The 26,390-nt window shown below is 47.5% G+C and overlaps 1 protein-coding gene across 1 annotated transcript in view; it reads right to left on the minus strand.

Moving 5' to 3' along the window:
* Positions 1-26,390, minus strand: part of KIAA1671 (KIAA1671 ortholog) — a 52,581-nt gene that overhangs the window by 8,036 nt on the left and 18,155 nt on the right. The window contains exon 6 of the mRNA XM_035340372.1: positions 3,405-3,523. Within this exon, the coding sequence (XP_035196263.1) occupies positions 3,405-3,523 (119 nt within the window). The remainder of the gene's footprint in view (positions 1-3,404; positions 3,524-26,390) is intronic.

Here is a 26,390-nt window from a genome sequence, read left to right on the forward strand (position 1 = left end):
TGAACTGCTCCAAAATAGGGTCAGATCACGCAGGGTCAGACACAGCGTGCAGTCAGAGGGGCAGGCCCCACACCACGCTGAAGGCAGACACTCTTCCCTTGAGATGGGGAGCTGGGGGGGCTTGAGGGAGGCTGGGACCTTCCCTTATCCTGGGGTGTCTCTGAGCCATTCCTGTCACTGACACAGCTGGGGATGAGCTGAGTGGTGAGCAGCGGGCAGCAACCGAGCTTGGGCTCCCCAGGAGCAGCCACACAGCCCCACGACCCCCACAAGGGTGTCACACCGCTTCCAGCAGCCCCCCAAAAACCTTCCCTTGGCAAGGCCAGCACGGGAGGGAGTCCCTACCAAGACTGTGGCCGTGTTCAGTAACATTTCCTTAGCAGCAGGTTGTAGGAAACACAGCAAGACTCTGCTGTCAGCAAGGAGAGCACTGTTGTGCATCTGATTTTTAGGAGGCTCCAGTTGAAAACCAAAATCTGAAGTGTTTAGGGAGTTCAGCTTTTTTTTCTCTGCTCAATAGGAGTCTTTTGTTATTAAGCACCTTTTCTGGAGGCAAGTATTTAGGAAAACTGTTCTAAAACACAACATCCGAATGCGCCCGTATGAATAGACGCACGTTTTGAACAACAGACCTTGGTGCTTGATACAGCCCACAGCGACGGCAGTCTGGGGAGGAAAGCACTCAGGAGCCTACTGCTGAATAACAGCTCTCTACCAAGCAGCAGGACATGATATAATTTCCAGCCTGGCACAGAGGATACTGCACAGAGGGTTCCAGTACAAATCAGGCGAATGCCTCTTCCCTCCTCCAGCAGTGGGCCCCAAGATAATTAAGAAATGGTACTAATGAGCTCCAGGGGAAGTTTTTGTCTCGTGTTCTTTACCTTGAATGGTATTTGGTTTCTGCAGCATTAGGCTCTAGATCCACTGAAATATAGAAGAATGTACAGAGAGGAAAAAAAGTGGCAATCTGGAGATTTAGCACCTTCTGGGGAAATGTATGATGGCTGTGTTACAGGATCCGCTCGGATCTGTGCATCTCCAGAAAGTCTCTTCCCTTCTACAGCCTGGGATTTCACCTAGTACGACTCAGTGCAGTGTTTCAAAAACACTGAAAATATTTGGGAGAAAAAAATTTCTCACTGAACTTACTCTGGCTGGTGGTTGCTAATTCATAAATCTTTCTAATGGCTTCTCCTTCCGAGCTCTCGCACAATCGCAGCACTGCCGCATGCTAACCCCCATGGCACAGCTAATCACCAAACGTGGCAAGGACAACTCGAGCACCAACAATCTGCTATGCACGATGGGTTCTCCCATCTGAATAGCAAATGAGGGGGGAAAATCCTTTCAGAATAACAGTCAAATATTGACATTTAAAACATGCTTTTGGCTCTCGTTGCTGAGATGTATTATCCATCTTCTCTCTATTGCTCAAGGGTTCGTATTTTATGAGTATACCTTTCCATATTGTACCTGTGAAGCTACCAACACTGCTCAACAAGTTCCACTTGCAGATACTTGCACTCTGAAATATTATCTTCCATGTAGTTCACAGAATATCAGCAGGATGGTTATCGCACACATGCAATCGGTTGAGATCAATCTTCACTCTCAATTGCAATTGAATTTAATTAGTTCTAGCAGGAGAGCACTGAGACCACAAGGAACGTGTTGCTCCATCACGCAAACTAAGAATCAAGAAGCAAAGGAATGCTATTTTTTTTTACAAGAAATCGGAAGCGTCTCCGAAGCAGGGGGCTGGTGACACTGTTGTGACCCTCCTTTCCCCGAGCAGCTCGAGGGCAGCACTGCCCCTGCGGCGCTGCTCTCCCAGACGCCAGCCTAACGCGGGGCTAAAGCAGAGCAAGGGCATGGCAAAGTGCTGAGGCATCTCTGCAGGCATTGTTATGCTATAAAGTAATTGGAAACTAAACATTTTACTACCGAGGAAACAAAATTCTAGGACATGGGGATTAAGAGTTCGATACTTTAATAACACTGAATTTTTATGTGGTGTTTTTCTTATCAAGAAAAGTCTCCCGGGTTAGAAATAGCTGTCTGCTTTGGAGCTGAGACAAGCACCTTGGTTAGGAAACTGATGTCAGAAAATGTCCATAAATTGCTAAAATCACAGTTAATTTTACAGAAGAGCTAGATGTTGGCATGTCACTGTCAGCTTGCTGAACTTCGAGCTGAAAGCTACCCTGCCTTCACATGCAATAAAATATTTATAACCCACAGCTCTCAAGTGTAAAACACACCGAGCATAACTGACATTAATATCTGCTATAAGATTTCAACAAGTATAGCATTAAGAAGAGCAAGGAAAATGCTATTTGCAAACTCCATTGAGCAGATAAGATATTGGCTCAAGCAGAACACAGCAAGCAGAATGCACTACAGGTGCAGGAGAAGACAAGAGAAAAACCACACAAGTGCTCTAGGTTTATTCCTTTGAGCAGTTTTAACAAGAGAAAAGCAGCACTGATGCGACCTCTCATTCAGCTGGAACCCCATTCCACCCTCCACTTCACACTGACGTGCTTCCAAGCGGCTGGGATGTGGGCATCGCATCCTAACACTTAGCGGGGGGACAGCAGGCACACCGTAAAGTCACCCCGGGGCCTGGCCCCGTGCCCAGCATTCGGGGCACCAGTTTCAAACTGGTTCTGGCCCTCAGCCTGCCCAGCAGCACAGGTTTTAAGGCAATGCTGGGAGAGATCAATTTTATAATAAGGAAACAGTAATAAACAAATCCCCCAACTGTTAGGGCACCCTGCCTAACCACAATCAGACCATTTCAGACCTAACCAATCAGACCAAAAGTCGGACAATTTTAGCGAAGTCTTGGCACAGCCCTGGTTCTACCTGTGCAGACCCATGTATCACACAAGAAGGTAACCACTTCCTCAGTGTGACAATGTACGTGTCTAGTTATAATTACTAAAACAAACACAAAGCATAAAAAAGTTACACTACCTATGTTAATTTAGTCAAAGCCATTTCATGTATTTAAAAATCAAGAACATTTATTTTTCCCCATGCCTTCTACCATTTTAGCACTAACAAATAACATCTAGTTTGTGTTCCACACACCAGCAGACTTGTTAAATCTATTCCAGGCCAAGCTGTTTTCGGCATTGCCTGCAATTTGGTGATACTGCATTCTCCCTGGGGGACGGCGTTTAAATTTCCAACCTTATTGCTCTTGGCGGATATTGAAGAAATTTTCTTTACCTACAGATTAAAGAAACTTTAAAGTTGTGCGCTCCTGTTTCAGTGACTGCAAAAATCCATGCACGTGTGAGTGTTTGGAGTGAAAACCAGGAGAACGATTTCTTCTTATTAACCAACTAAGGAAAAATCTGTGTGTATGACGAAGGGACCTTGCTTCTCCTTACCTGTCCCCGCTGTGCCGCTGCTCGTTCCAGGTGCCATACTGGCTGTCGGGCTCCTGCACAAGCGTGTCTGTGTCCTTCGCTTCAGGGGGCTGTCTGGAGAAGCACTGCTTCAGCTGATCCTGCAACAAAGCAATGGAACAATTCTTCATTCCCCTATCCCTTGGCTAAACGACTTACGGATTTTAACCACAGGAGCATTTTTGAATCCACCAGTTAAAACTTGGACAAGAGAAAAGTGAGTAAATTTAAACACGGAAAATAGCTGTGAACCCAGAACAGGGGCTGTATATAAAGCAAGAGGTTTTCCTGGGCAAACGACCAGGCAGGAACCAACTAGCTAGTTTTAAAATCCCACATTGCTTTAAGATTGTTCTTATCTCAGGTTGCACAAAGGCTTTAGAGGCACCTATACAAACAGAATTCTGCTGGGACTACAGATAATCTGCCTCAGACATATAGGTGAAGCGTCAACTCGCTTCCTGGGTTTAATGAAAGTCCTTTCTTTTTTTTTTTTCAAGCTCTTTCTTTGGAAGACCTTCAAAATAAAAATCGTAAATAAATAAATAAGCATAAGGCCAGCTCCTAGAAAGCCTTTGACAAATTGAAGCGTGTTAATGTAAAGTTTAAATACAACACACAAAGTAGGACAGATTGCAGCGCTTTTTTCTTGTGTTCTGCTCTGACCTTTCATGTCTCAAGTAATTATTTTACGAGGGTAGCAGAACTATGAAATAAAAAGGGAATCAGTGCATCTAAGGGCCCTTCCCTTCCAGGGGAGAGAAATGGGTCGGCTGTTGGCACCCTAGATTTGCAGCAGACCAATGTTCCTTTGCTCCAGAACGTAACACTGCTGCACTTTTCTCTTGCAGTTGGATTGCGTTAAGCACCGAAGTTAGTTACTGAAATCATACATCGTGCAGATAATTAAACACAGTGGTTCCTTTGCATTGCTGAACACAGACACAGCCTTCAGTGCCATATCAACGGCTGTCAGATGAGGTCTTTGTAAGCAACAATTACTTTGCTTTCTACCTGTACCAGGCTTTCTCTCTCCTTAGAGGACAAAACAAACAACAAAAAACCAACAGCCAGCAGAACGTGCTGTGGAAACTACCAAGACATCGACTTCAGCTGATGGCATCCACGTCTGCTTCTCCAAACAAGAGCAGCATGACCATTCAAAAAGAAGAGTGGCGGCATCTCTTAGCACATCCAAGGACATTTCTGCAACGCTGTGGGCTATCACTTCTCCTACAGGTGCCGAGCCTAAAATTCAGCAATTCCCTTTGCTCTCTTTCACAATCCAGCCCCGCTATTTCTAGGCGTCGTGCACATTTATGTCGAGCAGACTGGCAGAGCTCGGCGCCTTTATATTTGGAGTCTCGATCATCACCAGGCTCGTCACAGACACCGCAGAAGGGGCGGCACAGGCTCAGAGCGGAGCCCCCCCGCAGCAGCACGGCGCCCACGCCGGGGCTGACGCAGGCAGCGGGCACGGAGCCAGCACCGGGCACTGCGCGAGCACGTCCAGGCCCCGAGCCGCTGCGTGCCCTGCTCTCAGCGTGGCAAGAGGAGCTCAGCCAGCAGCACGCTCTGACCGGCGGGTGCTGAGCACCGGTACCTGCCCTCCACCGGTACCTCCCCACGAATCAACAGCCTGATGGTAGAAAAGGGCACCAAGAGGAAGGCTCTCGCCACACGCAGCCAGCCAGCACCGAGAAAGCAAGCCTCGGGCAACACACATGAAGCGATGAGAGCATTCAATGAAGTAGAATTCCTTAATACTGAAAGGTTCTGGGAAAGAAACTGCATCTTTTCTTGTGTCCTTATTAACCTGAAGAATGCCGCTTTAACGTTATAAAATAGTGATGATTCAGGGTAACTACCAACACCCATGCTGGCTACTCCAATTCTAACAAACTATTTCCCCAGCCATACCACCAGCCGTTGCCATTCCCTACTTTTATCTTGCTCTTTGCTATTGACCAAGTTGTCTAATGCCAAGTGAAATAAAACAGTAAAAGGCTCTGCTATTTATTCCACCACACTGTTACTACACAAAGTCAAATGTTCAGTTTGTAAGACCCAAGTAAATTCTGTGAGTTCCACGGAACGGGCTTCTTGCTTTTTGCCTTTCAGATGTTCCCACAGCCTCGTAACTCCCTGGAAGGAATCATTAACCTTCACATGTCCACGGAATCATAGAGCATCCTAGTTGGAAGGGACCCCAAGGTTCATCGAGTCCGACGTCTCCACACACATGCATGCCCAGGTATAAGCTCAGTTCTTGTATTGTTCAGTCCATTCTGGGTCCAAGCCCTCAGTCCTGAGCGAGGCATCCACTTCCCTTGCAGCCAGCTCAGGGGTCCGGGAAATCGCCCTGTACTTCTTGGAAGCCGCGGGCATTTCTTCGTACTTGGCTGGGGCACGTGTTCTGCTTCCCACACGTGCTCTGTAGCTTCACGCCTTGCACCAGGGGCTCAGCCAACACTCCTGGGCTCAGCTTGCTGCTGTCACTTCGTGGCCACGTCACCGTTTGGCAAATTCACTTCTAGGAAGGCTCTAGCGAGAGCCAGTTGTTATTCCCTCTCCTTCCTACTTCCAGACTAGCTCAGCTTTTTTCAACTGGGTGCTTGTTATGAAATCTTTTTAATCCTAATCTCACTTTACGTGATACCTGATTCTTGTAATTAATGTATGCAGACAATTGATCAATTTCTGCCACTTTCTGCACAGCAGCTGCGTGTACAGTACGAGCTGTGCCTGCAGCCTCGGTGGCAGCACAAGCAGCTGCACAGGGCGCTGCCCGACAGAGCCCTGCCCGACAGCCCCGAGCAACACTCATGGCCACAAACTGCAGACGAGCCAACAGAGGCGAGCACGGCAGCCTTTTGGACAGGGAGAGCAGATTTCCCACATACCACCGCTAAAGCGCATTGTCCCTATGCACAGCATACACCGCATTGCTGGCAATTTCATCGTTTCCAACTAAAAACATGATCTAAAAAGGTCAGAAACAGGAACGGGAGCAGCAGAAAAACAGCTACCAGTACTGCGCTTGGGGCACATTGTTTGTAAAATGAAGTGTTATCAAGAAAATGATGGTTGTAAGCAGAAAATCTGCACGACCAAGATAATGATGCCATTCCAGCAGCAACAGGAAAGAAACGCAGACACAAATGTATCGCTCTTCTGAAGTTTCAATAATTCTTAATAAATTTTACACTGCCAACAAACCCGGCGCATGTTCCTCAGTTTGTGGTAGCGTTTCACCTGCCCTTACATGTATTTTACTACTTCTGTAGAACTGAGAGTCTGAATTTGGTAAAACAAACTGAGAAATCCAAGTGTAAGGAGTTAGATGCTCCAACTCCCAGGCTCCTGGAGGAAGGCGCCTCTTTCAGAACAGGGTCATCCGTCCCTCCCTGCGGCCCCATTCCAGGGCAGGGGTTAAAACGTGATTTAATGGTTTACGGTGCTCTTTTATGACTCTTTGTCCCACGTAGCCCCTGATGATGTCTGGAAGCATCACTGCCTGACGACACCTACCTTAGCAAGCAGTGATTCCAAGAAGTTGACTGCCTTCCAGTAAAAGCATCGTTACGGCCACGGGAGGACAAATGGGGCAGGATTTGCAGAGCTAACTTTCTATTGGGCCAAACAAGGAACTAGAAAAAATAAACATTCCAGGAAGCCTACAGATCCCTGCTCAGGCCTCAGCTCAGTAACTACAAGTTTACTTTATTAAAAACAGTAGAGGGGTTTCGTTGGTTGTCGCTGATTTTCACTGCTTGACCCTCTTTCAGCATCCATGCTCTCTGCATACTTAATAGCTGCTATCTTTTTTTTAATGCCAGTCACAACTGCACACACCTCTGAGAACTGTACATAAGCACTGTATTGTTTTGTAGCTGAAATGCTTTTAGACACAAGCATCTCACCATCAGATTATACAGATACATTTGCTGGCATTAACATTTTGGTTGGAACAGCTTGGTGTTGCTGACAAAGAGCATGAATGAAGAACAAACTGCAATTACAAACCGAAGGCTTTAAAACACGACAGTCTGGGGAAAATAATGCAGCCCTGGCTGAATGCACCGCTGACGTTTTCCAGGTCTGCCACAAGGCCACTCCACCCCAGACCATGGTACCGTAGGCGTTCTGTGCCCTAAGGCTGGCTCTGCCCCGAGCACGGGGGGAAAAAGGAAGAAATACTTCCAGTACGTCCCCTAAACACGAGCAATTCCTGCTTCCCTCTGCTCCCTAGCCTAAATCCTGATATTAAAGATCACTTCTTTGGACAGATTAAAATATGTTTTGTTTAATGCATAAGCTGCACAAAAATGGAGATCCTGAGAGATGGAGAATTGACACGTTTGGCTTTTGTTGCCCTTCACAGATCTGCTCTGAACATGGATTTTATTTTATTTTTTTTCTGTAAGAGAGAATTATCCATTACTAACTCAAACTTCTGCAAATATCTGGGGCCCGTTCTCTTTCCTCATCTATCCCTTGGAAGAAAAGGCCAAGCTTGAAAGACAAGGTGTCCAACACGTGGAGCTAGGCCAGACACAGCCATTCCCTGATAACCAGAATGTGGGATACAGTAAAAACAGACGGTTCAAAAGGAAAAGGCATTTCAGAATTAAAAAATGGGGTCTGCTCTCTTCTTGGCACACGAGATAAACCCAAATTAAGAACCATCTTATTTATAGTCACAGAAGGCATGCAAGAAAATGTGTCCCCAGTCAAATAAATACTACTCCGCATCCAGTAATGCAGTAATTCTCCGAGATTTGATCTTTAACTTCATAATTCTTACAATAGTAGCCAGGATGAAATCAACTTAATTTTCACACGAAATGAAACAGCAGAGCAGTGCACCCAATTCCCATCTAGCCCTCCTGCTTCTAACACGAGACATTATGGTTACGGTTCTTTCAGCACTTACTCCCTTTGGAATTAAGCTGCTCCTGGCAATACTCCAGGATTGATTATTCCTGTAACTTCCCATTCCTGAAAATGATGCACACACAATATTGCTCCTACCAGTGCAGAAATGATCCGTCACTAAGAATGAACGCACGCATTGATGTGAAGCACTCTTTTCACACCGATGTGAAATAAAGACCTGGCACAGGAGGAATACCAGTTGAGAGATCTCACGAGTCAGAATCTGCACAGACAGTTTCCAATATAATCTTTGTTTGCAAAACAGACTGCGACATCAGACAGCCAAAATGACACCCCACAGCTTGAAGTGCAAAAATGAGAGGTTGAGATCTACTGGCGCAGAAGGAACACGAAGAGGTAACTGCACAAAGGGATGAAGTTCTGACCATCTGCCTTATTAACACCACATTCAAAGAGATTTTTTTGCCACTTTTCTGAAAAGCTAATACATAGATCTACATATAGATGTAAATATAGTTATCTTTTTATTATTATTATTAAAAGAGACAGAAGTGTGGTCAAGTTGCCCATATTCAGAACCCCCCCACCCTCTAGGTGTGTCACTGCACTCAAGGATAGTTTACAAGTCCCAACAAATCCAGGAAACTACCCCAATTGTTCCCCAGTAACATGCAAGGAAGGTGCCAATTGTACCTTATTCTATGAAGATTTTATTCTATTATTTCACAGTTGACCCTGCTTTGAACAGGATGGTGGGCTAGATGACCTCCAGAGGTCCTTTCTGACCTGCATTGTTACACAGCTATTTTAATGATTCCAAGGCTTATCACTAAGAGGTAAACTATATATTTTGGATCCCTAATGAAATTAACAGAAACATCAAGAATATAATGCCGTATATTTTAAAAAAGCACCAGGTGGGCCTTAGAAAGTACACGGTATTTTGCAATGTGTGTTTTTCCTCTCTAAGCATCTAAGCCCCAACAGCGGAGCAGTAAAGCCAGCCTCCGTGGAAGCAGCACCCCGTCGTTCCCATGCGTACTTACTATCCGGCGAATTAGTGCTGCCCACAAGGAGTAAGTCATGGCTCAAGACCAACGCTCCAGGGCTTCCTGGCAGCCAGGCGGAGGATTTACCAGCTCGGGGCTGAACTCAGCTTCTGCAGGGAGCAGCCGCTGCAGGGCAGCACCCAGCGCGCTGCTGCCTCCCACCCCACCCACCCCACGTCCTGCAGCGGCTGATAGCGGTTCCAGGAACCGTGCCCTCTCCTTCTGACCTCACCGACGAGCGAAGTTAAAGGACCTCCAGCGCAGGCTCCACCCAGGCGAGGACGGCCTCCCCAGCACCATCAGACACCCTGCTGCGCTCAAGATCCCCTCAAAGCGAGGGAGACCTGGAGAGCAGGTCTAGGAGCGGTGACAGAAGTAACGGGATGAATCAATATCACAGCCTCGAGGTCTTTACGTTACTGCACCGGACACGTCCTCTGCCTCCTCGCCATTGCCCCTGTCCCTTCCTGGGTGTCGGGGCTGGGCAGGACACGTGGGTGCCACATGGCTCCTGCTGCTGCTCCAGGGGTGCACGAGCACCTGGAGCCGGAGCCTGCTCCTCCTGCCCCTGCCTGCCTCCCGACGGGCTCGCACAGTGCTGACAGGTTTGTGACTTGAAAGGCGACGGCACCAAGGAGACCCGAAGTCGACTCCGGTCACAACAGAGAACGTGGCCAAACGCGGCTCAGCCAACCTGCTCGCTCCGTGGAGGATTTCAAAGACCTTTCAGAGCCTGCCACGTTCTGCACCCCCATCGCAGCGCGGCTGGGACTTGCTGCGAACCCTCACCACGCCCCCATCGCGTGGTTTCAGCGCGAGGCTGAAGATAGAGCAGAGGCTGACTCGATGTGCAAGAAGCAGACAAGAACCAAACTCTAAATATACACCCTGCTAGGGGTGCGTGGAGCAGTACGGTGCTTCCTCTCAGAAGAGGAAAAAAAACAAACACTAAAGCAGCCCAGAGGAACTAGTTGGGAACACCTTTAATTTCACATGTGACCATATGAAGTTTTCTTTTCGGCCTTACGCAGAAACCCAATCCAGCAGGATCAGAGCCACAGACACCCCAGGCTGAGCACCAGCCATTCTGAGCAGAGCAGCGCTGCGCTGCTCAGGGATGCAGGAACTTACTCACGCCCAGAGGCCATATGCAACTCTCATCAGATTAATAAAAGTTGGCAGTGAGAGCTGAATAGGCTCCCTCGTCTTCAGCACTGCAAGAGACACAAGCCAGAACAAGACAATTTTATACTCTTATGGTAGGAAGTGAATATATTTGCTTTTTTTGAAAAGCTGCGTGCTTGAAATCAACACCTCCTACTTGAAATATTTTCTTTCACAGCTCTTCTGCACAGTTAACATTTTTCCACGCAAGACACAGGTTAAACCTCAAACAAACATTCCTGGGAAATGGGCTGTTTAGTTGAAAGTCTAGATCCTAAGATGCACAGAAAACTATAGGATTTCTTGACACCAAATGAATACCAAACAAGCAGACTCTGGAAATTGCGCATTGCTTGTTTAAACGACAATTCCAAAGCACTTTGGAGATGTTTTGGAAGGGTGCAGTCAAAATACACGTGCGCACACACACACCCCTGGTCCCTGAAACAAGAAACATTTCATGAAACAATAGCAAAGTCACAAAATTCACTAAAAATGCATTGTCCGAGTTGAGAGCTGCATTCAGTGAGGTTTTTGTTAAGGAATTTATTTCCCTCTGAAAGCTAACTGCCTATCACTGAGAGCTTTAAAAATGAGAAAGCAAGGTGAATGCGCACAGAATGACCAGCTCCAAACTTATTTGTCTTTTCTACTCCCAAAACATTGTAAAAATCAGCTGCTTGCAGCAAGCCTGAGGAAATTCATAGAGCAAAGCCACTGAAGTGATTATTCCTGTCAAAATAACTAGGGAACAAAGGCAGTCTGCTACACCCCCATCCCCACGGCTTTATGGCCCAGATTTGCACTGCCAGCTCTGCTCATGGCCTGTTGAACCAAAGAGAAGTTATTAACGTGAAGCAGCATGAACTTTCAGCGCTGGCCCTTGTATCTTCGTTAATTAAACCAAACAGCTCACTCCTCCCCCCACCCCCAACAAGACAAACAACTCCTTTTTAGAAGCGTTCTTTCTACAAACCCTCTTCTCACTGCCCTAACAGCTCTCTGGAAACGTAGAGGTAAATTGACAATGCATAAAGTGTTTTGGGGAGCAATTCCTCGTGCTCCCAGTGAGCATTAGTGCAAAATCCTTCGGCAGCTATTCGTCGTAGGGTCTGTAGCAAGCCAGAACAAAACGCCAGCGTGCATTCATGCCTTTTGCTGAAGGACGCTCCCCGTGAAGGACACACCTTTGCAGACAGACCCTGGGTAAAATCCAGCTGCTAACGCAGACGAAGGCTCCTCCACAAGCCAAGCTGGAGCCGAGGAGAGGCGCAGGTGAGCGGGTGCCCGATGCTCAGCCTGGTCCCCCTGGCATGGGGCTCCCTGCAGCGCCAGCAGGGCCCTACCCAGACGAAGGCGTGGTGCTCCACCAGCATCCCAAGAAACGAGCTGATGGCACACGCTTGCATTGGCCAAACCAGCCTAGAAAGAAACATCTGGGAGGACTAAAACGGAGATGGGAGCTCCAAGCCTTCGAAGTGTGGATGGATGCTCCTGGAAGGGCTGCGGGGTGCAGGAAACCTCTGAAGGACTGAGGGCAGTCCCAGCACGCTGATGCGCACCACACAACGCACAACTTCCATCTGTTGGAACTACAGCGAAACCGAAACCAAGCAAAGTCCCCGGGATGCCGCCTGATCCAGCCTGAACGAACAGACCTGGTTTTGTCAACTGCCCAGGCCAGCAGAAAGCAGAGAGCAGCCACACGCACCCGGCTGCTATTTTAGCACACCCCAGAACGCCTCCGGTAACAGACACACGCCTCCAGCACAGCGAGTGCTCGCAGCACAAGCAACCACAGAATTTACTTTCTGTTCTGGCTCAAAATCTTCTCCCAGAGAACCTCAAACACATCTGAGAATGTGAAACACCCAGGAGCTTTTTATTCTCGTGAGCCATCTGAGGAGTTCAGCCTCTTACCAAGGAACAAAGTGCCATAATTCTGCTATGGCAGCAGCAGGGATAGGTGAGGAACCACGCTTTTTGTGTGAGGCAGACAAAGGATGGCAACATTTATACGATGCCAACAACATTAGAGATCTAGAACTAATGGTGCTGGACATGAAACAAGGTGCCAGACCTACAACAGGAGCGTGACTGGTATGACCATGATTAAAACTGAATTAAAGCACTGTTCAACAGCAGCACCCCTGCTCCTGTTACAGCAAAGACACAGCCGGTGACAAAATAAAAGGAAAAAAAAAAAATGGGAAAAAGCCTCAGTAAAAGCACCTAGGAGAAAAATCAGTTTTAAAAGGTTTCGCAGTAGGGTGGCAAGTTCTGCAGGCTCAGGTGCAGCCCCCAGAAGCGACGTTAGCCCACCAGAATAACGATGCACCTCCCGTGGCATTACGTGAGCACGGCCGATGTGTGTGACGCAGCGGCAGCGCCCAGCCCATCGTGGATGCAGCAGCCAAGGAGCTTCTTCAGGCAGTGGTGACACCTTTTTTCCTCAAATTAAATACGAGGACACCATATAACAGCTATTTAAAGGAAGTGATCTAAGCCCAGTTTGGTTTCAGTGGAAACAAAACTAACAGATTACTGGCTGTGGAGACACGGCCACATGAACAGGCTACCACAAGGCGAAAGGGAAGGAAAAGCCTGCTGGGAAGCAGCGAGTGATGAGAGGGAGGAAAAAAAAAGCATGTTCAGGGGTTTCTGCTATGAATGAAACCAGGGCAAATAGAATATCCAGTTCCAGTGAACAAATTGATAGGAGTACAGGGAAAATTATTTAAAAATCTTTTCCCAAACAGCCTGCACTGAGTACACCAAGGAAGCTATTTTAAATAAAAATTATCCCTGCGCTTCTGCTTGTGGTTAATAGATTTGTATACATTACACTGTGACTGCTCAGCTGTTGGCTTGAGAACCACAAGAGAAATTGGTGTAATAGCTCTCAGGCTCCATCCTTTGATTGTCCTAGCTTTTACACAGTTCCTAAAAGCCTGGCTGCATTTTCTCTAGATTCAAAAATGGATGGCAGTGTCAGACATTTATTTACCTAGGTGTGATTTAAGGCACATGGATTCAAATTTATAAAAGCTCTTTTATTCTCCCCCCCCCCTTTTTTTTTAAGGCACACACTACACTCCTGATGTTCTGCGTACAAGGTCTGGTTCTCACCCAAAAGCTAGAGGACTTCGCTGTACGTAACGCTTATCTGCCCAGCCTTCCTTCCTCTGCTGCAGAACCTGCTGTGTGCCGAGCTGCAGAGAAGCACCGAGCGTCGCCAGACATCCAGTAGGAAAATGTGACAAGGTATGAGCAGAATAACAACATGAGTATGCAATCCTTGGGCTGTTGAAACGAAGTGTTGGAGAATAAAATTATTTCCTCTCTCTTGCAGCCAGATTTTCACTTTTATGACCTCCAGCAAGGAAATAACTAATTACATCAAATCCCTTCCACTCCAATCCTGAAACTTCCCTGTAGTGCACAAAAACCTCTCGTAAAGCCCAGAAACATTGCAGTGATTTACCCACGAGCCCTTTCCTAGCTTCCCAGCTTGCAGGAGCTACCAGCTGAGGTATGTTATGATGTATCACAAGGCACCGACCTGCCCGTTCCCCTGCGTTGGGGGAATTACAGCACCCCCACCTCCTCTCCCAGCTCAGGCTCCAGCAGCCAGCATGCACAGCACCAGCCCCTCGCCAGCAGAGCGGCTGCCAAGGCAGGATGGCAGCCTGAGTGTGGAACGGCGCCTGAGACAAGGTGGTTTGGAGCCTAAGCATTTAAGTTACAGACACCCAAACAAGTGGGTGACTGCTTTAAGGCACGCAGTTCGTTCAGGACATATCTGGAGCAGTGACAGGAGGGCCGCACAAACTGCCGTCTGTTATTTCCATAGGTGCTTCATCTGGAAGCCCACCAACGCTGAAAGAAAGAAGGACAAACGGACAGCTACGTTTACAGACACTCTCACACCTCCTCTACCTCCAAACTCCAGAGCAAGGCACTGGCAGCTATGACTAGTCGTGCTGTTTGAGCTGGCTGCAGCGGCAGCCCCGTCTGCAGTGTGCGGTGACCGCGGCAGGGCAGCGGCCGGGCCGTGGGCAGTAACCCCAGGGCGCTGTGCTGGAGACTCGCACCGCTGGAGCAGCGGCACCGCACAGCTGCTGTGCTGCCTTCAAGCCAGTAAGCAGGTCCCCGTGTGATGGGGTGTTGCTTTGTACGAACCCCAGCGTTGGTGGGGTTTTGTAGAAAATGTCAGGCGCTCCAAGGGCTAAGCACAACCGTGACCCTGCTCCAGCCAGAGGGAATAATAGCAGTTCAAGGTCTGCGGCCACAAGTTGTTCTGTGCAGGATCGCAATGGCACGAGCTACGCGCTTGCACAAGAGCGGAGTAACCTGAAACTTGAGCACAGGAGTTGGGCACAAGTTAAACTAAGTTCGTGCACAAAGCTAAGGCGGTGCAAAATTACTGCTGAACCAGGAATGGCAGCTCCACTGCTGTCACCAGTGAATTACCCGAAAAGGTCACCCTACGTCTCGAGATTTTCTGCTCTGTAAGCAGCGCAAAGCGCAGAGAAAGTAGTACAGATGCCCTCTGCAGCTTCCAATTCCCATTTTTTTAGTCCCATTGATTTCTCTTTTCTAAAGAGGTTTTTTTTTTTTTAATTCAGACAATTCTAAGAAATCTGAAGTATCAACCTTAAAAAAAATCACCATGCTAGCAGCGTAACAATGGTTACCAAATATTTTCCTCCTCATTCTTTTGTGCTCACTTGACTATATTTTCTTTTGCAGTGCAGCCAAAGAGGAGATTAACAGAAAGCTAGGCCAGAAATGCTGTAGACCGTAGCTGATAAAAATAATACTGGAAACAGCCCGTCCACAAACGCCACACCTGCCCAAGGAATGCAGCCTTGTTCAGTGCATGGTTCAAGGCAAGCCTCCATGAGCTCACACCAGAACTTTCCGTGTATGTATGCCCTGTATATATATTTTTTTGCCTCTTTCACGTGGGTCTCGTAGCTCCTGCTTCAGAACAAAGTAGCAATTATGCTAAGAAAAATGCCTCTTTCTCAACAGAAAATGAAAATACCCGTCAGTTACTGCTGACTGCAGAGTGACAGCGCTCAACTCTCCTTGCAAATACAACTTCAGGCATTTTCTCCTGAGCAATTACAAATCCTGAGGTACAGTCAAAGTCACGCTGACCCGTAGCGTTTTGCAATGACTGACACGAGTGCACTTTCAGACGAACTTTCTCATTTTAGACAAATATTTGTCCGACCTTCCTGCGCTGCTTGAAAAAAAAAGATCAACAAAGCGTTTCCCCATTCCCCAAGCCCTGGTGAGTTGTGTTCCCCGACAGGGGAGCTTTCTGTTTGTGCTACAGGGAGAAAGCAGCTGGGAGCAGACAGACATCGCTACCTGGAAGTGTTTGGGGGGGATATTTCAAGAGGAAAAGCAGACAAGATAGGGGGGTTGGTACTAGACAAAATGCTGCCACGAAGCCAGGGCTTCAGCATCACATTATCTACCTCCAGAGGCTCAAGAAGGCGTATAGCTTACAAGGTCAGGCGGCTCTGAACTCGTCTGCCTCTTCCTCAGAGAGGAAAACCTCTGCTGGCTCCGCACGGAAAACCTTCGGAAGGACTCTCTGCTGCGGGACGCGAAGTGCCTGAAGGAGGAGGTTCGCTTGAAGGGAGTCCTGCTTCCACCTTCCCCGCTAGTCCGCTCATGAGCAACTGCAGTAGTGACTAAATTTAGTGCTTCCTGTAAAGATCTCCGCACTGTACCCATCCACTGGGTCATGTGAGTTTGTGCCACTGACAGTTTGTCTCCAAGGTAATCCATTTTTCCAGCAGCAATGAGGAATCAATATTCAGTAGCAGTTACTGTAAAATACGTTCTCCTTAACGGCCCTGATTTTATTTTGCAAGAGATTCCACTTAAAAATATTTCCAGCTAATGCAAATAGCACTACCCTACCAGCACATTTCTGTATTTAAGATACGTGAAGCTGCAGATCAGGTTTTGTCAAGTAGGAAAAAAAAAAACACTTTTCCTACTTAAAATCAGATTTCCAGAGTTCTATCAAAATATCTTTAGTTCAGCCATGTTAAAGAGAAATCTAGGCTTAAATCCTAGCAGTCACTTGAAATCCGTCCATTTACAAGCACAGAATTAGTCTCTTACTTTCTCATTTCAGATCCGGAAAAGCAACTCCCTTTTCAAGCCAAGTTTTTGATTTTCTGTAAATATCAGCAGGATAAAAAAAATCGTATTCTCCTGGCTCGGCGGCTTTGCAGGTAGCAGTCCATCAAACAAAGTTCTGATGCATCTACACAATCCATCGAGCAGCAGAACGGCCGGCTCTCCTCAACGACGGACCCAAGTTATTTTTCTCCCCGAAAGGCTCCGGGGAAGGCATCAGCAGCGGCCGGCCCTCGGAGCCATCTCACCCGGTTCTCCCTCGCGGTGCAGACCAGGGTCTGGGGAGGCAGCCCGTGTCCAGCCCCGACCCGCGGGCTGCCGAGGGCCCTTTGGGAGGACAGCGGCTCTGCTGGCGATGCTCAACGAGCGGCCGGCACGGAGGCTTTCCCCACGCCGATGGAAGCCGTGCCACGCGATCCGGAGGCACGCCGCCGAGGCGATGCTGGATGCCAGGGCTGCCGGCACGGCCTCACCGAGCGCCCGCTGGGCGAGGGGCGGCCGGGCGGAGAGCGGTGCCGCGGGTGGCCTCCGCGCTCGGCTCCCTCCTCGCCTCCGCTCCGTGGAGGGAACAATGAGCGAGGTGACACAGGCGCAGCGCCGGAGGAAGGATCTGGGCTGGGCTCTACCCTAGCGCAGGCAGCGTTGCCATGGAGACCGAGGGACCAGCATCTGCCCGCTGTCACACGGGCAGGAGCTGCCCGGATCCCCGGGATCCATCCCCGGGGTGCTGGGGGCTCGCGGGAGGCCGGGCCCGATCCTCACCTGCGGCTCGGCGGAGCGGGTCGTGTCCGGGTGGCGGCCGCAGGGAGCGGCCACGTACAGCCTCCCGGTGACGCAAACTGGAGCCAGGCGCTGAAGTTAGCGAGCGAGAGCGGCGCAAGTCAATGATTACCCCAAGGGGCGGCGAGGTTGGAGCCCCACGCGCTCCCACGCCCAACGCAGCGGGGGGGGCCCTGCCCCGCTCCCTGCACCCCCCCCCCCCCCGAGCACCCCATGCCGCAGGGGCACGACCCCGCAGCTCCCCAGCCAGAGATTTCTGGGAGCAGCCCAGGGGGAGGAAAGCAGAAAGAAAACCTGAGGCTTAAAGCAAGAAGCACCCGTGTCCAGTGCAAAAGGGAAAGGGGGGGACACAGGTGTTGGGGGTGCGAAAGGCATGCTGAGAGCCGCCTGCTTTCCTGTGTATTCAGGGCTTTTCTTGGTTGCTTAACTTGCAATCCCAAGTCACTGGGCATTGCATCATCCCACCCCCTCGGAGATTTTCAGGAGGAGATCTATTGGAATGAAGAGTTTCTAGACAACACTTCACGAAATGGTGCTCGTGTAAGGTTTCACTTTATCTGAGGTGCTATCTGGAAACATGCACAGAAGTGCATGGGGGTTTCTTCCCTTTTAAGTTTTTTTTTTTTTTTTTCTTCAAGTTCAACCCGATCAACCCGGAACCTATCTCCGAGGAAAACTTCAGTGACAACACATAGCATTCCATACCCTGCTCTTCATTTCTGAACACATTTGTTTTGAACATTCTCAAATTAGCAGTCTAATAAAAACCCTCAGTGTTGAAAGGGAATCCAACCAATAGAGAAAAACCTGTTTTTCCTTACACAGCTCTTCCTTTTAAAGAGCGACTGAGCTGTTTTATGGAAAGAGGTGTCTTTGATCAGATATCCCAAGAACATGGCTTTCCTTAATTATTTTTTTAAATTAACAAACGTTTAAAAAAATATTCTGACTCGGTTAAGAGTAATGCTTCACCAGTGATGGAGACCCTGCATCCAAGGCTGAAATTTAATACTTACTACACATTTCTACGCTGTTTAATCTAAGCCTTATATTTCAAACATCCATGCATGTGCAAGCACAGCTCTGTGTGTGCTGCAGTGCAGGGATTCTTCACGAGGCAGTTTGCTATTTCAGGGGGCAATGGAATCGGAGCCTGAAACCATCTAAAATAGCTATGGGAGAGCTGGAAGTAGCTCCTGTACGAGTTTGTCAGCAGCCCCTTCACCCCGAGGATGGGCTCAGGCGTGGGGTTTCAGCAGCCCCCTGGCACAACACCATCCCCGGCTGCAGAGATGCACGGCCAGGTTCAGCCCAACATCCACAGGCAGCTTTCTTACAGCCTGCTGCAAGAACACCCTGAATGGGTGTGCGACTTGAAGGATCTGAGAATTTCAGAAGAGAACGTATTTCACTTTTGTTTTCCAGCCCTCTCTTGAAAAGAGGTGTTATGTCCACTTCACCATTTACATCCTTAGACGTGTGCAGAACTGCTGACTTGAGTCTGTGCACAATACTAAATTTAATATCTTCTGGCTACCACGTGAACATACTGCCAGATATCCAAGTATACGCAGCAGCTACATTATTGCTTAGCTTTACATTTCGATTAACATCTTGGCAAAGAGCTTCAGGAGATAGCAAGATGAGCTTTCACCATCGGATTCCAGTGGTTCCAGATCTCCTGACCCTCCAGCTGAACTGCAGTAACTGACGGCGCTGTCTCCTGCTGAGCCCTGCACCAAAACCAGCCGAGGTCAGAAGCTGCGGGGAGGCTGACAGGCAAAGTCAAACTTAGTTTCCTTAGACAACCCATCTAAAAATAAGTGAGGTATGAAAAGATGGACTGCCACATGCAAGTTATTTGGGTTTTGTTTCAGGAGTGATACTTTACTAAAATGCATCTACATAGCAATTACGTGGAAGAAACACATCCTGAAAAACACCTCTCAATGGGCCCCGCTAAAACTGGAAAGATTATCTCACAAAATAACCCACCAAAACCTCAGAGGACTCCATCACATCACCCACCCAAAACTAAAGAGCACTTGAGAAGCCTAAAGGTAGGCTTCTCAAAAGCTGTAGGAAACTGAGCAGCAAATCACGTCCGGGGGCTTTCCTAATCAAAGTGAGATTTCAGCCGTGCGAGAGGTACATGCCACCACTAAAAAATAATTTTAAGACATAAATCTGTTTCACAGCAGATTAACGACTATTAGCAGGCTGACACGAAGACCTCCTGCACGTGGGGGCTCACACCACAGACCAAGCAGGCCCACCCTGCCCAGGGCCCGCTAATTTGTTCTCTTTTCTTCTCCAAGGCTCCCCAGAACACGACACTCTGCAGCACTCCTCACCAACTTCCCAGCTGGCAAAAGCTGGCGAGTAGACTTTAATTAAATAACAGCATGTGGGTAACACACAGGCTCTATTTACTTCTTCTCTGGCGAATCCACACATCTCCCTATAAACATCAGCCTACAGAACGTCGCTCAGAGCCGTGCAGATGTTCCCTAACTGTCGCCCAACCGCTTCAGGCCGGCAGCAGTGTTTCTGGCTGAGTAAGGTTTGTTCCGCAGCGAGCACGGCGGCAGCAGATCTCCTCCCCGGACGCCACCGGCCGCCGCCTCGCGCTGCGGCCGCCCCGGGTCTGCCACGGGCCTGCAGCTCCAGGAGCAGGCCCCGCGCGCGCCCGCTGCTCCCAGCGCTGCGTGACTAATTACCGCAGTAGTGAATGGGACCTCGTTATTCAGACATCGCTGGGTGCTTTCATTATTAACATCTATTCCACCTACAACTCAAAAATACGTTCCTGCACAAAGACATAACAACCCCTGTTTTTCCCCTCGTTCAGCAGAAAACAAAATTCTACCGCTAAATTATACTTTCCACAAGCTTCTTTCAGCCCTGCTGGAGCTTTCCTGGTTCTCACATACATGCAATTATGCTAGCGGCTCTACGGGACTGGAAGGACAAGCTAAAAGCAGGCCCACACACAGCACACCGCGAGAGGCCATGGCAGCGCGGCCCCGCCATGTGCCACCCACCACCACCCTCCGGTCAGCACCAGCCTGCTCGGGGCTGGGGAGCCCACCCAGCACAAGGCCTGACCCTGCCGAAGGGGTGACCCTGACTGGGGAAGTCTCCACTTTCCTCTCGTTCCTCAGTCAGGAAGCTGTTCTCCTGATGCTCACCTCCCTCACAACCCGCCAGAACACTTGGTAGCATTACTGATCATTCGTGCTGTTCTCAAGTATTTTTCATTAACAAATAATGTGATCAAGTACTTGCAGAGCTCAGGACAGCTCCAGCTCCACCTGGGGTCTGTTTGGCTGTCCATCTCTGTTACAGTCACTCTTCAGAAACCGCCAAGGAGCAACGCCTGTGCTGGTACGGCTCTTCTGGCCTCACACTGCACACCGAGTCATTTGGCTTCATTAGCGAGAGAGCTTAATTTCACCTGTTGTGTTTTACATTATGGGCTAGATAGGGACACAGCACTGTGCTGAGCCTAGCTGCGTGGCTCCAGGCTCAATTTCTGCTTGGGTTCCTCAGGCACTACAAAACAACTTTTTCTGATATGCTCCTTATTTTTGCCTCAGTACTCCCTATTTTGCCAACTGTTATGCTCAAAGAGGGACCATGCCACGATAACCACAAGCAGTCTCTGGTCAAGTACAAAAAACGAAATGTTGAATGAAGCATATGTTTTAGCACAAGGACTTTGTACAGGGTCTACAAACAGTGAAATCTCTTGCGTAAGCTGAAACATCAGGTATTTCATTAATATTTACCCTAAATATTTGTTTTCTACTCTTACTTTCATTTCCTTCTGAAATTGAGCAATTTAAGTTCACATGTACAGTATTAGTTAATGCTTATTCAGGATTTAAGACAGCCTGCATTTGAACTTGACATTAAAGCCATCCCCTCATACACATAGACAACAACAAGAGACAGAAAATCCATTTCCAGCCTGTTCTTTCTTACATTTGTTTAGCTGAGGAGCCCACGGAGGCCCTACAAACTGGTGGGCAGGGGGAGACAGCAGCAGCAACAGGTTCTGGGTCAATGCATGGAAAGCTTACACAAGCACCCATTAATACAGGAGACTTTTAAAGAAAGGTGCTGAAGTACTTCATAAAACATCTCATCAATGCAGTCCATGGGTATTTTCGTAATCTTTATTTTAAACAGAGGCAATAATAACCTCAGAGTGGCACTAATTTCTCATAGAATGCATTTCAGCTGTGGGTAGACAACCACAGTTTGGAATTCAGTGCTAGTGGTTTTACAGACAAATACTTCAATGTTCATCCAGACTGCCTGATACTCATGCATCACAACTGCAAAGAGGCCTGTGTAACAGAACACCAGCTTTGCAACTGGCCTTGGAAATGTCTCATCTGATCTGTAACAGGGCACCAGGCCTCTATAGTCATCACTCAGCCAAATTAGCTCCTTAGCAAAGTTTGTCCTGAAGCTAATTTGTGTTCTGTTGAAGACATCACATTCCTTAGCACAGGTGCCCGCACAGAACACGGCACTTGAGGACAAATACTGGCCGTGATCTCATCGGCTGCCCCACAGCAGAACGGCATGGTGGCAGACCCACGCTGCACACCTTTCTTCAGTCTTTTAAAAACAGAATGATTCGGTCTGATCAATGAATTTGAAACACAGATTAGACAACCACACAGTTCCAAAAAGTCAAAGATTAGAAATGTTGATGAAACATCTTTGTCCTCTCAGGCATAAAGCACATTAGCACATACGAAATGAAGCTTTATACCTCTGGGGAATGTTTTGCGATGTTTGCTAAAGAAGGCCAGATACGGGATACATTTAATCTGCCCCATAGGAGCACACGGTCCTGAGCTGTCAGCACGCGCTGCCTGCCTTTGTAAGCTCTCGTCCACGTTCCCCTCTCTGCGACCACCGCCCTTCCTACTGCATTTCAGGATCCCATGCAACTGCAATCCATTGTTTCAATCACGAGTTGATGAGGGAAGGTTCATCTTACTGTTTCTGTGAAGCACATGCAACACTCGTGAACATCATAACAAAATCAGAGCACTATCAGCTCAGTAAGATAAAACTCTGTACCTTATGTCCTCATTTAGGAGGAGTCACATTCAGGTACGATACTTACACTTCTCATGAACTCCAATCCAAAAATGCTAACAGAAGGGGAGAGAACAGGGGAAGGCAAAGGCACAAAGTAAATCTTACAAGGTTCCAAATGCATTTGAAAGCTGCTCTTTCCTCCGACTTAATCAGTACTAGAAAATCCAGATAAGAAAAATATTTAAATTTGCATTTGTTATTTTCCTTACAGAACTACTCGTGATAAAAGAAAAACATTAGTAACATTAATAATTTTCATGACAATACAAACACTTGTTTTTACCTCACAAAATAATGTATAAGATTATTGCTGTAACATGCACTTATTCCTGTACGTTTTGCCTTCATTTAACAAAGGTGTGAACCGATTAATCTATTCTCCTTTAAATACACTATGTCTGTACATAAAAGAATCTAATAAATTGCAATTAGATGAAATAAGGAAGAAACAGGAGCATTAGGCTAATTACATGCCTTTTACACCTTACTGCTATCTGTGCTAAGTTTAGACTGCAACAGGATGGTTAATTACTCTGACAAGGCAGTCTTACTACCATGGTCATCTTTGATGGGATAAGGGAAAAAACTGCAGGTTCACATTTTATTTGTAATCAAAGCAGAAAGTCGGGTACCCATTTCTCTCTAAAAAAATTCTGTGCACTTCTATCAGTAGTATATAATTATTCAATCCTTAAAAATATGTAAACAAGATAATTGTGAGAATAACTTTTAATGTAAGCTTTTAAGCAATTTAAGTTTAAAATGCAACAATAAGAATGCTAAAACAGCTCTTCTGAAAATGTTAATTCTTTTTGTCCCCCAAGCTTTGTTTCTCTTGAACTTAAGAAAGGCCCAGCTAAACATCCTGAACAGCCTTTGTACCTTGAATTGTTTCAGTGTAAAACAAAGATATCAATGTTAAAGCTTAGGGAATGAGCTAAAAATATACTATGATGTTTGAAAGCTCATGTACATAATCATTCAGCACTTCCCTTCTATCTCAGCTGAGGAGGAAAATCTGAAAAAAACAAAGGAGAAACAGGAAACTCCTACAGCACAACTATTCTGGAAAGTACTTAAAACATTTTCTTTACATTTACTTACGTCAAAGGAACAAGTCAAGCAAAAGAAGGATAAATAGGATTTTTTCCCCATTTTCACCAATAAAAAAAAAAATCTACTATTAAGAAAAAAAAATGTTTATAAGTATTACCATACAAATAATAGACAAGAACCATACAAATAATAGACAAGAAAGCTGTCTCATAGGGCACAGAAGGTGATGAGGAAAAACCAAGCGTAGGGTCAGGCTGTTACTGCTTGAAATGACATCTGGGAATACAAGGGGGTTGTGGGAAGCTTCTTGCTCCCATCAGAGCTGATCAAATGTATGTGCAAACAAGAAAGGGCCAAAATGAAGCGACGCTCAGAGCATCTCCTTTTCTTCCCCTGTAAGAAGTCTCACTGTCAGTTCAGCCCTGTGTTCCAGCAGTTGTTCAACTCCCTCCTCACCAACATCATCTGCAAGGGCATCAGAGCCCTGCGTGAGGGACAATGCCAGACTCACCGCTCTCGTTCCACCTCCTTACGATTTTGCCAGCCAGCTAAACGCAGCCTGCATGGCTCAGCCGGTGTTGTGTCTTTCTGGCTGTTCAGGATGCAGTGTTCCCACCCACAGCTACAGGAGCCCCTTCTGCAGGAGCAGCTCTTCCCTTGTGCGTGGCTGAGCTTTTGGGGAAGCAGGGTTTGTCCCACTCACAGTGCAGTGATGAAGCAGACTGAGCGCTTGGAAGGCATCTTCTCAAACCTACCAGGACATTCTTGTGCTCCTTGGCAATGCCACACCTGAAGTAAGGTTTGCTTCGGGGGGTCAGGAAACACAGGCAATTCAACACACAAGGGCCAATTTCAGGAAGACAGACCGCATGCTATAAAGAGAACAGTATGTTCTCGGAAAAGTTAGATGTGTCTCAAAGCATACTGCTCTTTAAAGTCAGTTAATGCCAGGCTTATCATTTCTTAAGTGATGCATTTCCATCATCCTTTCAAAAAGATAAAATATGGAACTTTTTATTACTTCCTGGCTAGAGAAATTTGGTATTATTTTCTTCCTCACAGAATGTGCTCAGGTAATCTCCAGCTATTGAAGGTATAAATGTGACTTTGCGAATTCAGAACACATTCTAAGGGAAAAGCACTCTTACATGCAAGGCATTACCTTCGTCAAAGAGCAGGAACAAGAAGCTGGAAAGTAAAACTGCATCTGAAATCACTGCAGCTGTTCTTGGCATAATCCCACGCCTGCCTAACAAGTGCCTGAGCCACCTTCCCTCCGCACAGCTGGAAGTGCCGCACACCTCGCTGTTCTTTCTGCTTTCGCCCTGTAGAACACAACTCCACGCGTCTTTCATTTACATCAACCGCTTCTAGATCACAGCAAGTAGAGCAAACATTAAGAGTAAGTTCGTACAGCATGTCCTTCATCCATTTTACCTTGCAACGTGCCACTTTTAATGAAAAAAGCAATAGCAGTTACAAGCCGCTGCTGTGTAACAAGCTCCCTGAGTGCACACACTTCCATTATTTCCTGCTCCACGCTCTCCCTGCCTCCCCTTCCCCATGGCCCAGACGTGCTCAGTGCCACCTCCATGTCCCCAGGACATGGCCAAGGCAGGACTGCTCTTACCCCAGCCACCACCAGGCTCCTCCTAAGCCCCAGCACTGGCAGGGCATTAAAACAACCCCCTGGTTGCAAAAGGTTGCGTCAAACTCCTCATCTGTCCATTGCTACAGGCAGGGCCTTCACGCACGTTTTTTAGACGAAGGGCATTGTCCCCGCTAGGCCTGGGGCTCCTTGGAGTTTAAGGGGCTGGTTTGCTGCAATCCCTCCTGCGTTTGCAACCAGATCTGCTGCGTTTCCTGCCCTGACCTGTGGAGTGCCGTTGAATTGTGAAACAAATCTGGAATTAGATCCAGCCTCATCTGACATCCGCAATCTGCAACTCCAGCAATCAGAACTTGCCAAATATGTGGATAGCAAATAACCTATACTGCCTCCAGAGCACTGCGTGTATTTACCAGCCCCAGCCATGAATCACTAAACCAAATACTACATTTTTGCAAGCTTTATTCATGTTTAAGATTTACCTTAAGTTAATTTTTAAGAGAAGCCTTGCACTACAGTACAAAGTCCCCTCATATCTGGAGGAAAGCCTGCTACAAAGAACTACTTTCTCCGTGCTCAAGCTGCTCTCTGAAATGCCGTTTCCTTTCAGTACAGTAAACACGCACGGGCTGTATTAACAAGTCCCAACTGCTGAAAGAACAGAAACAATAGTGGGAACTTGGCTGTCGCCCAGCGGTAATGGCACGGACAACAGCATGGGAAAGCAGGAACTGAGTCAAAACAACTTTATATCAAAATATTAGTAGAGAGGCAGTGAGGTTACCTCTGGTCTGTGTGTGTCGATGCCGTTTAGCAGCCCCCTTCAGCCCTGTATCAGAAGCGTGCTCACTACTTTGGGTGCCCGACACGCTGAGGGGCAGGTGCAGGCAGGACCTCAGCCCCGGCTGCTCCGAGCCCACAGCAGCAGGGTCCTTTCCAAACAAATCACCAGGTTTACAAGTGGCTGCATCTTTCCAAACGCAATCCTTATTGCGGCACGTTAACCTAGAACGCATTATTTCGTAAAAGCATTTTCATGGTAAATTAAACTTAATCCCATTCCTAATTGCAACAGGCTGCCGGGGACGCTGTGCGTGCAGCGGCGTGCACAACAGCTCT

Source organism: Oxyura jamaicensis, chromosome 15 (assembly GCF_011077185.1).
Source record: "Oxyura jamaicensis isolate SHBP4307 breed ruddy duck chromosome 15, BPBGC_Ojam_1.0, whole genome shotgun sequence".
Lineage (NCBI taxonomy): Eukaryota > Metazoa > Chordata > Aves > Anseriformes > Anatidae > Oxyura > Oxyura jamaicensis.